The sequence below is a fragment of the Microtus pennsylvanicus genome, chromosome 3, assembly GCF_037038515.1.
Source record: "Microtus pennsylvanicus isolate mMicPen1 chromosome 3, mMicPen1.hap1, whole genome shotgun sequence".
Taxonomy (NCBI): Eukaryota; Metazoa; Chordata; class Mammalia; order Rodentia; family Cricetidae; genus Microtus; species Microtus pennsylvanicus.
Window position 1 is genome coordinate 122,143,678 of NC_134581.1, and position 13,014 is coordinate 122,156,691.

The window sequence follows — 13,014 nt, forward strand, 5'->3', positions numbered from 1 at the left end:
AGTGGTTTCTCCAAAACTGCACACAGACACTTTTTCCAAACAGAACCCTTCAACATGGGCCGGTCCTCACCACACGCTCTGTTTCCGGCTCCCTGGACATGAGCTGCTCGAACTCTTCGATCTTCGCTTGATCGATGTCCTGCCTCAGCTCCCATGTGCTGTCTTCGTAAGGGAGCGAGCACCACTTCACCAGATAGTGGGTCACAGGCTGGGACAGGTTCAAAGATATTGGGTAAAGTCAGTTGACCAAATATCATAGAGTAAGGAGAAACATGTGCTCTGCCTGTTTATCAGTGCAACCCCTGGTAGGCATCAGTAAGACTGAACTGCCCGCACCTGAAAACTATAACCACTGAAAGCTGTCTCCAGTGTACACTGAAAACCGTGTTACTGGATGTTAACAAAAAAAAAAAAAATAAGTTTGTATCTGAATCGTTGGTTTATGAACAAAACATCAAGGAGTAGCTAATGAACAGCAATAAGGCAAATCAAAGGCTCATTTTTATCTGTCAATCATTCATCAAGTATACTTGAACTTACACAGTAAACCATCTTAGCACCTTTTTAAATATAATTGAATAGTTGCCTGAAGAGTGAAAGACAGACAAATGTATGAGACAAATCTACCTTTTCCTTTGGGGGAAAAATGACTGTTTGCATTCAGCTACATTCAGATAATGAACTTGTGTTCTGAAAGAATGAAGGGCAAAATGTTTTAGGTGACCTGTGCCAGCAGGAATTCTTTGTCCCCTTTAGAAACACGCCAGTCTGCTGATCTTCAGCTGAAGATCAAGGTACACTGACATGTCAAAAATATTTCCTGACAACGCAAATCTGCTCTGGGACAGTAAGGCAACCAAGGTAAAAACCAAGATGGCATCATGGTCTCTGAAACACTGCAAGTTTCATTACACAAAGTTTGGAGGACGGAGCATTCCGTGGAGGGGCCAGGAGCACCTGAACTCATGGCAGGGAGGTACACAGTGACTGACTGACACAGTTATCAGACTTTTCCTTATCTTCACTTCAATCTCAGAGGTTTATAAACACAAGAGAGCCGGGTCTGGGGTCCACTATCCTCAGAACACCCCATTAAATGAAGTTCATCAGCTTTACTAAGCACATCCAATGCCAACTACCATTAAACTCCGTTCTGTTACAGGTGTGCTGTCAATTTCACAAGGAAATATTGTGTTGCATGATACACATATGCAAAATGTGTTGAGGTCTTTATTGATCAGCATAGAATAGTGAAACTTTTAACACAACTCAGACTGAAAATATTAAGAGTGAAATTCTTCATTCTAAACCCAAAATATTTAGCACTATTAAGTCACAAACCTAACAACAAATCAGGTAAACACAGACCCAGCATGTGGGGATGGGATGTTCTGACCAGGCCCAGGCCTTGATTCTGTGTCTCCTGTCAACACGTGTGAGCTACCTGAACCACCCTGTGTGACGAAGAGGATGTGTTACCTCGCCCCGGTCATCTGTGCTACGTGCAAAGTCCATTATCCGGTCAACTTCCACATAGTCTGGATTGAAAAGATCATCCTCAATCTGTTCCAAAGGAAAAAAAGAGGTTAAAATGCTCATTCATTTTTCAGAGAAACACTATTTCACTTTTCACTAGGCAATAATACTTTGGGTCGCAGCAACACAAACTTTGTATTTGACATACTCTATTATATTAACTGAAATGCTACAATTTAACAAAATCACTCCCCGTGAGGAAATCAAACTTCTCAGACTTTGTGAGCTGGGTATTTTAATTACTGTGCGAAACCCTTTACTATGAGGGAATGTTTAAGAATATTTCAAATGAAGTGTGAAATTACAATTCACTAATGAGCAATCCAAAAGGCTTATGGCGTGCAATACATTTAGCATTCTTGAAAGTACAGTCTACAGCCAAGAATCAGAGCCACACACAGGACGTGGGCGTGCATCTCAGAAGCCCTGCTTCTTCTGACGCTGTGAGCCGCCATGTACGGGAGGGATGCGCATGGGCTATGAACCTGAAACCCGCAGGTTTCTCATCCGGAAACCTCTGCAGCCGAGAGCAGGCCTTCCCTTAAAATAACAGTCTTCCGACTGATCTTAAACATTCCAGGGATTTATTTGTACTGAACACTGAGTGTTTGGGTGAACGAATTCAAAGAAATGAAGCCTAAGTAGAAATACTTAACTGATATTCTAACAATATTTACAAAAGCAAAGTAACACGGCTTGCTCAGAAAGAATAAAAGAGTATGGTATGGTATGGTATGGTATGGTATGGTATGGTATGGTATAGTATAGTATAGTACAGTAGAGTTCAGTCATACGAAAGAAGAGCCGGTGGCTCCCACGAAGTTACAGGCCATGTCACACTTTAAAGAAGCCCACACCTGTTAAATTTCTGGTCTGAGTCAGAAACAAAAGCCACATCGTTATATGTTGCTGCAGATTAGCCTGGTAACAGTTTTTAATCTAACAAGCAAAGGGCAATTTAGGAGTCAGTTAGGTCTTATTCTCAATGCCTTGAAAAGTGAGTTGTCAGTCACATACTATGTTCAAGGAAGACACACACCCTGGGCTATTTGTACCCACTTAAAATGTCCAACTTGGGTGCTTCGATTATGAATTATGTAACAAATAGCACAGAGGCAAAACCATACTTCTGGTGCTGTGGGCTTTCTAACAGAGGTGAGCGGTGAGGAGAGAGTGCACTACAGTGGCCACTCCACCTAAAGGGTTAATACACGGATGCATTTAGCTCTGCCAAAGCTCAGTTTTCAGTCCCCTACATCCCTTCCCGCTGGGGGAGCAGTCTGGCATCATGTGTATGGTGGACTTCCTAGCCTGAATAGATTGTACCCAAGTGTCAGCATAGAACGCAAGTGCAGCTATAGCCAGAGATCCTACAGGAACAGAGTTGAGGGACGTGCAAAGCCATGATCAGCGATGGTCTGCGTGTGTGTAGAAGGGAGGGCTGTGTGAAGCCGTGATCACTGATGGTCTGCGTGTGTGTAGATGAAGGATGGACAGAATCATATCCTTTCCTGCTAACTCTCATTCAGGATAGAACTGAAATTTCTAGTTGCCATTTCACCAGGAAGACAACGCGTCTCATCCTGGGTTCCTGGCTGTGAGCGACTTACACAGACAAATTCAGACAAATGGGGTGGACATTAGGGCCAGGCACAATTCCCTGAAGGGTGTATAACTACAGGAACCAGAATCCAAATGAATAATAAAACAGACCATGACTTAAGGATGGGAAAGAGATCCCACTGTGTCTTCCCCTTTGCCCTCCTATGGAGCCTCAGATAAGATCAACAGGACATATGGTCCCTCCTCTCTAGGGATGCTGCTCACCCAGCGCCTGGAAATTTTAACTTTGCTTTCATTAAAAAGGACACAAGAAATAGAAACCCACAACTCTGTTTGACAGACCACTCTTTCAAAGAAAGAACCGTCCTAATAATCTCCAAGGGGAGAGAACAGAGTTACACCCAGTACCCGAGCCTCTCGGTGTTGAGCACTCGTTGCTACTGAGGCAGCAGAGCAGGAGGGTGAGGCCAGAGGACAGAGCAAGGCACCTCAGACTCCCTGCCTGCCTGCAGGTGTCCTGGAGACAGGTTCCAGGAAAGCGTACTCAGTCCCTGGGGCTCCTGTGAGGATCCTGGCATCCCAATACTAGGGCTCTTCTTTCTGACCTCCCTCATCCCCACAAAGGAGTAAACATGAAGGCAGCTGTCCAGCAGCCAGCATTTTACAATCTTCATGTTCTTAGCAGTTTATAGCCAGTTAAGTCTTAGTGATTTACATTTTGCTTTTGGCCCCTGTCAGTGCGGGGGGCGGGGGAGAATTGAACCCAGAGTCTCACACAGGCAAGCAAGTGTTCTACTACTACACGCCTGGCCCTGGTTTACTCTTTCAGGAGAGCAGTTAAGGAATCAAGTCATCGTTTTCAAAGTTAGAGAGTTGTTGTTTTTCCAAATCTTCTTGTCTTATAAGTGAAGGAAACTTAGTGGTTTCGAGTCCAGGATGCTCCATCCTTTAAAACCTCACTGACTGTGACAGGAGCCGGTCCTCTCCTCGTGCAGATCAGCGATCTCTGTCTATTTGTAACTGAGAGCCAGGGTAGGAGACACTGCCTCCCCTCCATGCAACGGCACACAGCATCTGCTCAGTGCCCTCTGCGAGAGGCGCAGGCTTCAACAGCAGCCATCTGCCACACTTCCCCGGACACCCTCCAGACCTACTAAGTTCTGACCTACTCTCGGCAGGCTGCTGCCTGCTCACTTTGTTCACTTCCCAGCTTGTGCTCACAGTACAGTATTAACCACACCATCACTGCTATTCCCACATCTCCTGAGAACCAGAATTTTCTAGATGAAGCCAACGGGAAGAATGAGAAATTTCCTGTTTACAAATTTTAGCAATACCAGTTACCAATACGCAGGTAACAGCACCAAATGAGGAACGCCAGTCTTTATAGCTTACTGACCGAACATTCAAACTTTCGAGTATTTTAATAAAGAAAACATTTCAAAGATTGATCAGGTCGTTCATACCTCTGAAAGGAATTTGTTCTGGCCCTGTTTTGACTTAAATCGTTTTATCTTTTGCTGAATTCTCTTATCTTTCTCCAGATCTTCCACAGATGCCCACTGACAATGAAGATAAGAGCTGAAAGAATCAAACAGCATCCTTGAAACATAAGCAGTGCATTTGTCTTATTTTTTTAAAAATCATCAAAAAAGATCGTTCACAAAACCCCCACTTAATTAATTATTACTGATAGCACCAAGCAACATTCTATATAGCCACCAATGTTGGAAAACAAGAGAAAATTGACAATGCAATTGTACTTAAAAGCTTCTATCTGTCAAACCTTGTGCTTTACCCACTACTTATAAATTTTTTTAATTAAAGTCAATCAATAAAACAAACAAACAGAAAAGAACCTGAGAGCAAGGTGATGCCCTAAGTTAACAGATTATATACCAGTATCAAATAATTAGCACTACTCGGTGGCCTTAATTACAAAATGTTTTGAGTCTTTTATCTTTGAGAAATCAAAGGTTCTTATCAAGTCAGAAGAACTCAAATTTAAAGCCTCAGTTGCTTTGGGGATAAATAAGGGGACCAGTATGTCCCTCGTTCACCCAAGGCCTAAACACAGGCCCTGATGATTGGCTGTCAGGAGCCAGAGTGCAGCTTGGCTCGGGCTCGTGCCCCTCTGACAGATAGAGCTCCTCCTCATCCCTGTGTTACTAGTGTGTGTTCTTCTAGAAGCTCAAAACCATGCCCCTCAGGACTGATTTTTCATTCAAACACACTCACCGGCGAATGGCTACCTCTTACCAGTCAGCGCCCATTTTCCAGACTCTCTTGCATGAGCACAGCTCTGTCTTTTCTTAACCTGAACATATTCTAGACACTCCCTCTCCTTCCATAGAATCAAAGGACAATCGATACACTGTTTTATTTGATATTTTCATATCATTTTGTACCTTCCTATCAGTGTCCCTAACAGTTCCTATCATCTTGTTTTTCTTCCCATCTATGACATTAAAAAGCTGGTGCTAAGCATGGAGGCCCATGCCTAAAATCCATGGCCCCTGGGAGGCAGAGGGGAGAGGAGAGCATGTTCAAGGGCAGCGGAGGGACTTAGTGAAACCCTGTCTTTAAAAAACTAAGGGCCAGGGATGTAGCCATGCCCCAAGCATGTGCAAGACCCTGGGGTCCATCCCCAGAATCATTAAGGGAGGAAGAGGGGAAGACACTTGGATCTGCAACTCTTCTAGCATCCAGATACTGCTTGCTACACAGAAATGAAAAGGCAATTGCAGAATCTTCAAAATATTTTATATTGATATTATGTCCTAACATGTCTTTTCAGATTAAATACTAAAGTTGGGTGAAAGAGGAAAATAGTTTAAACAGAAGTGTCTTACATAGATGCAAATTCATCTAAGGCCCATACTCATACTCACATATACACAAACACACACACACACACACACACACACACACACACACACACAGAAAGAGAAAATAGACCAACTGTGCAAACATCAAAATGTTAATAATTACCATGAGTAGTAAACCAACAAATACTGTGTTTTATGCTTTCAACTTGTGCAATTTTCTAGCAAATACTAAGCAAAACAACTGTAATCAAAAAACCAGCAAACAGCCTACTGTCTTCTAGCTAACTGACAGAAAAAGACACACGGTGGTTACAATTCTTGCCTTGAGAAAGGAACAAACATGTATGGAACCACCAGGTCGGCCCCAAGCTGGACACAAGCACTCGGACAGGTGGATCTGGCCCTGCGCTGCCACCTGCGATCTGAAATTCTCAGTCAGGGACTCCACCTTCTAAACCTTGACACTGAAAACCCACTATGGAGGACTAATCAGGAAAAGAAGAAAAGAAACAGAGTCAAAGGCTGGCTACTGTCTCTTAGTGAATCAAGGCAACCACGCAGAATGCTTTCTGACAGACGTTAGCACGGAAAACACGAGACAATGTTCATGGAGTCAACTGCATGAAGACTAATAAATAATCTGAAAGAAGGCTTGCAAGAACATGGCTTATGGACATTGAAAAAAATCATTTCAAGACATAATCTTTCTTTACAAAATGAGTTAAATAATATTTATAGCTAACGTTGACAAAGATGGTACAAAGGGAAAATCAATATCTCTATTTCTATGTGTTAGTGGAGGGTTCTGGGGAAAACACTAGCAAACATTCCCATGCTACTTTAAGAAAACAGCAAGCAGATGAGCCAAAGAGAGGGCTCAGCCATCAAGAGACTCTTGCCACCAAATCTGATGACCTGAGTTCAATCCTTGGAACCCATAGGGTGGAAGGAAAGAACTAACTCCTTCCTGAAAGCTGTCACCAGACAGACTGATAAACAAAAATGACAGTTCCCCACACCCCAGGTGGGGAAAAGAGGAAGAAAAAACAAGAAGTAAGATTTCTTCCAGTAATATAAGGTTTGTTTAGTGTTAGAAAATGTATTTTTAAATAAACAATATTAATATACACATAAGAAAAAAAAGTCACACAACTATCCCAACTGGTGCCGAACATCGCGAATTCAACACTTAAACTGGCTGTCTTAAAATCCAGGAAACTAGGAATTGATTGGTAGTTCATTAACGTAAGTAAATATGTAGGCTTTAATCATAAAATCAGGTCTTATCAGACGAGAAGTAACAAAGACTTTTCCAAAAAGATCAGGAACAAGGAAGGCAAGGATAGCCACGATTATGCAATAGTGTATCTATCAGAAGTACACGCCAATGCCATTAAATAAGCTATCTCTATTTGCAGACTATGTGATTATGCACAAGCGTGTGTGTGTGTGTGCGCGCGTGCGCGCGCGCACACACACACACACACACAGCAACCCTCTAATGAATCAGTTAGAAAACTACTTCAAAGAATAAAGCAAATCAATAACGCAGAAGAAAACAAAATTTGCACGTGGAAGTTAATAAGCAGACGTCATTCACAAAAACAGCCAATGAGGAAGCATTATGATTCCAGAAAACTTCTTCCATAACAGCAACAAAGACAAAGGGTTTGGCAGTAAATTAACACAAAATATACAAATGTGTCCTAAGGGACCCAAACATTACACTGATTCGACTGAAAGGACTCTGGGGCTTCTATACTGTGCAAAGTCAACAGCCCACATCACAAATTTATATATTGTAATATCAACGTTAATATGCGATCTCAGAGATGAACAAGAAGGAAAAGGTTATAATTTAATTAAAGATGTGTTTGTCTATCAAGTTAAGAAGGGGGTCTATTGTGTGGGGTCGGGGTTTTTTATTGTTACTGTTTTGTTGTTGCTGTTTGTCAACTTCACACAAGTTATCTGGGAAGAAGAACCTCATTTGAGAAAAGGCCTCCATCAGCCTGCCTGTTAGCAAGACTGTAGTGATTCTTTTCATCAGTGACTGATGTGGCAGGGCCCAGCCTACTGCAGGTTGGGGGTTCCCGATGGTATAAAAGCAGGCTGAGAAAACCATGAGGAGCAAGCCGTTAAATATCCCCTCTGTGGCTTCTGTTGCGCTCCCTGCTCGATTTGAGTTTCTGTGCTGATGTCCCTCATGTTTTTATCACAGCGAGAGAAACCTTAACTAAGACATTAAGTCTTAGAAGTCTGGACTCATAAAAACCACATAAACGCCAGGTGGGAATTGGGGCTGCTTATAATTTCAGAGCTCAAGAAGTAAAGCCTTGTCTGATACGAGTAACCAGAAAAGCTTATGGGTGAGTTCTGGGTTCAGCTGAGACCCTGACTCAGTGAACATGGTAAGCCGAGATTGAAGAAGACTCCCCCACCTATGTATAGTAGACACGTACATGTGCTTACCTACATACACATACATGTGCTCACATGCAAACACACGTACACACATACAGCAGAGAAAACAGAAGAGAGTATAGATAGACACAAAATACAAATAAACATGCTAGCACACAATAGTTACCTCTCAAATTACCATGGAAAAGACAGACTTAACTACAGAGCTAGAATCATCCAGCTCATGAACTGTCTAACGTTTGGATTAACGACAGATCATGTAAGGCAGATCGTGGTCCCATAGTTTTGCAAAGGACCTAGAAAATCCCCACTGCCTGGTGGTGTCCACACTGCAATGACTCAGGACCGTAAGTCACCCAGGTGACAGTGGAAACTTACTACACTGCCGGCTGCAGCACACACAGCAGCAGCACACACAATTACATACAGTAGTAACACTGCTGTCAACAACCACAGTCCTGGATAAGCATTTAGTACACAATCCTCGTGAGTCTTTAGAGTGAACGTCTACTCACAAGCCATGCTACAGCAGCAGCAGCCCTAGACAGCCCATCTCGACCCGGCCTTCTGATTCCTTCCAAAGCATCATACCAATTGGCTGGCATTGACCTTCTAAGTCTGACTAAGGACATGCTATGACATCCACACGACACATCATACCTTTGAGGAGAAAAGGCATGAGCGCAGCAAAAGAAGGTGTGGGCTAATTCTACGTGCACACAGGACGGAAGGACTTTCTAGTAAGACTTGAAGCCAGATCCAATATAAGACAGATACGTCTAGCTATGAAACTTTTACATTCATTGGGGAAAGAGTCAGGTGGTACACACATGGAAGTCAGAGAAGACTGTCTGGTTTGATTTTTCCTTGTCAACCTTGTGAGATCTGAGGCTCGAACTCAAGTTGTCAGGTCTGTCCATGAGTCCTGAGCCATCTCACCAGCCCCAAGCTTTAAAATTTATACTGTAATTAATAAGCACAGGAAGCTAAGGCACAACCTGAAACTGGTAAATCCATGGTCTATGAAGTAAAGAATGCAATGATGGGGACCTAGGAACGTAAGGAAATTCTGAGTAAAGTATTTAACCTCTACTCTATCCAACTAAGTACAAAACATGCAAACAAAGAAACAAAGAGGCTTCTGACTCACACAATTCTCAGCCAGTCATCCTTAATTCATTTCCTGTATATTTTAAGGCTGGCAAAAAAAAAAAAGGTAAAGACAGACAGTAAGATCCAAGATTTTAGGGGTGAAGAGGGGGGTTGCTAACACAGAAAGGAGAAAGGGCAGAGGCTACTCCGTGGCACGAGGGCCGGTGCTGGAACTGTCAACCGAAGGAACTGTTTGGTTGTTAGGTAGGCAGGTGAATGCACAGGCACAGGCAAATACATAGGTCTGATAAACAGGTACATGTGCCTGCAGATCATGTGCATGTATGCGTTTGAGGTATGATAAACAGGTACATGTGCCTGCAGATCATGTGCATGTATGCGTTTGAGGTGTGTCCACAATCCTAGCAACGTCTCCAGACAGCGGCTTCCCGGCAGCAGTGAGCATGCTCACAGCCTATGTTCGGCTCCTGCACACTCTCTCATCCAATGAAAACCCCAGAACTTGTGAGGAGAAGGCTGATTGCACAACTGCTACTTGCCGAGACAGGATGACCCGGGAACACGCTCTGCCGTCAGTGCTCAGAGACAGGGAAGGGGAAAGAGGAGCCAACTGGAAGGGACTTGCACTAGCTCCATCTGGGGTGATGAGAGCAAAATAAACACTACTACTTGGGCGAAGAACTCGAATCTCTCCGAATGAGCCCGCAGGTTCGCATGGCTGTACATTAGCCAGGGCAGAGGAGAAAGGCCGTCCTTAAGTTAAAAACTCAAACACCCCACCTGGAAGGAACCATGGGTTGACTTAGCAAGCAACACCATATTTTTATTTATTTATTTATTATGTATACAGCTAGTCAGAAGAGTGCACCAGACCTCATTACAGATGGTTGTGAGCCACCATGTGGTTGCTGGGAATTGAACTCAGGACCTTTGGAAGAGCAGGCAATGCTTTTAAGCACTGAGCCATCTCTCCAGCCACAAGCAACACCATATTTAACAAACTCAAAGTATTTCAGATGTACAGTTGTCACAAAAGAAAAAATGCTTCCTACTGCTTCTACAATTTTTCTATGAATCTGAGTTTGCATTAAAACGAACTAAGAAAAACGTCTATAGGAAGTTTAACTTCCCTGACGTCTCCAAAGCATCTCACAGAAAACTAGCTCTCAGGACTCCTCATGCTGTGGTAAGTGTCTGAAAGTTCTCTTCCCTCTTGGCAGCAGCACCTGGTACAGAGCCTGTGCTCTTCTCTTCCCACAGGGGAGTGGATGGCGACACTTGGGTCCCATTGCCACTCTGTCTCTGATGCCTGTCTGATGGTGCAATTACAAGTCAATCAACCTCTGCCCTCTGTTTGGTACATCCAAGGGAATTCCCCCTCCAGTTTATTTAGGTTACCTCCCCTTCGCCTATTGTTCTTGCCTTAAGGATTACCCCGCAGGAAACCACGTCAGGTGAGCAGTCTGAGCCTATGGGGACTCACCGTGAGGACACACGATGACAACAGCTAACATTTACTGAACATTTTGTACTGCCAAACTTCATTTCTCTGGTTCCCATGATAAAACTGAGAGACACCTCCATCTTATTACTTAAGAAAACATTTTGCTTACAGCCTTTTCAGAAGAGTGACCTTGCGTTTTACACAATGCCAGCCAACAAGGGACAAAAGGTGGAAAACATGGTACCCAATCCCCTCTTTAAAAACCCAGGATGGATTCCCATAGGCTTCCGGGTCTGTCTTCATTAGGACAAAGCAAAGAGTACACATGACCTCAAAGTGACCAATGAGAATCTCTGTCCTCAGCTGCTTGTCTGGGTAGAAGGGGCTCAGATGACAGAAAGCATGCTGGCTGGCCACCGTGAGCACACAGATACCACAGCATGGTCAGGGCGGCTGTGTTTTTCCATTCAGATAAGAAAAAAAAATTAAGCCCACTAAACAAATATGGCAACTAACCCTCATGAAGCCATGGCTCGGTGCACTAAAGCCCGAGTGGTACCCTGTGGGTCTGTGGGTCTCTGAGGGACTATAGAATTCTCGTCTAGTATCACGTCAGGTGTTTCTATCTACAAAGAGCTTCTTGATTGTATACGGAAGTTCATCAACCTTTACACGGTAAATGTTTTCCAGAGAAACATCTACGAAGCCACCCAAAACAACACAGTTAGCAGGAAACAGCCTTCAGGGGCGCCACAGAAACCTTGTCGACGGTCCCATGCTCATGATTCTTAGGAAGCTCTGTAGTCTAAGCAGAACCCCTCCCCGCTGCAAAGAAGCCACGATTTACTTACAAGTTTTTGTACTTTACGTAAAACTCTTCAACTTCCACCTCCTCGCCAGATTCTTTCTGCAACAAGAGAAAATTGAGGTACACACTTAAAACTGTATACTGGAGTGTTTCAAAGGCAGCGACACATGCCCCCACACGGGGACACGATGCCTGAGAAGGCCTTCCTGGAGAGATGGGCACATGGGGAGCCTTGGCCGCTAGGAGACTGACGTACTCAGGCACATGCACGCTGCTCCACTCGACGTGCCTGTGATTCTACGGCATGAATCATTTTAACTCCTCCCTAACCACATGCAGCTTCATTCACAGCAACCTGACCCCAAACCTGGCCGCCTGCCAAACCCACAGTGTTAAGTAGACGCCAAGTGTACCATTTTCTCAGGCAGCAGCCAATTAGCAACTGCTCTCCTGAATGCCATATGTATTATTTTTGGCTGCCTCATGGCAACTTTACATTGTGGGTTTTGTAATGTTTTAAAATATTTAAAAGACATTTATTTCTCCATATAGTTAATAACTCTAAACAAGAAACCATATAAAAGTAAACCTTGTTCTTACGGTGTAATCCAGTGCATCACTGTTCATGGTTTGAGTTGTACTCCATGGAACAATTAAAATCTCTCAGACAAGATGTCTCACGCACACAGCAGCCAAATAAAATTAACACTTCCAGTCCCATTGAGGTGGGTTACAACTGTGATGCATGTCCTCCAAGTCAAGAGTTTCAGTGGGCAGACGCCTCCAGGGGGTATACCAGACAATGTCAACGTTATGACTTAGACATCTCTCTCTTTCCCTCCATGCTTTTAGGTTTAGACTGCTACACAATTCAGAATATGTCACTTTCTTACAAGTGTGTGCACAGAGAAAGCAGAAATGTAAGCCATAAATGTTTTTATCTATGTTTCAGCAAGTTCTTCTACGCTGCTGCAGGAGCCCCCAAGCCGGCCTGCCTGCCTGCAGGCCCACACACGGGTGCCGTGTGGCCTCGTGGACTGGTGAAGAAAATGAAGATGAGAAGAAACGTGGGATAAAACAGAAGAGCAGGAGTGGAGGATGACGGGCATCTTACAAAGACACTAGGGCTGGTCTCCATCTACGATGCTCTAACCACGATTAAAGACTATCATCTAGCTAGAATTCCTTACAAAGGCACTAGGGTTGGTCTCCATCTTCAATGCTCTAACCACGATTAAAGACTATCATCTAGCTGGAATTCCTTCACAACGTTTATCAGTTTCAATTAAACCTACATT

At 43.7% G+C, this 13,014-nt stretch overlaps 1 protein-coding gene across 7 annotated transcripts in view; it reads right to left on the reverse strand.

The window, feature by feature from the left end:
- Chd7 (chromodomain helicase DNA binding protein 7) overlaps positions 1–13,014 on the reverse strand; it is a 179,626-nt gene that overhangs the window by 39,503 nt on the left and 127,109 nt on the right. For all 7 annotated transcript variants that reach the window (XM_075967014.1, XM_075967015.1, XM_075967013.1 and 4 more), the window contains exons 7-10: positions 11,760–11,815; positions 4,566–4,680; positions 1,480–1,563; positions 71–208 (exon numbers count right to left, since the gene is read on the reverse strand). In XM_075967014.1, the coding sequence (XP_075823129.1) occupies positions 71–208; positions 1,480–1,563; positions 4,566–4,680; positions 11,760–11,815 (393 nt within the window). The remainder of the gene's footprint in view (positions 1–70; positions 209–1,479; positions 1,564–4,565; positions 4,681–11,759; positions 11,816–13,014) is intronic.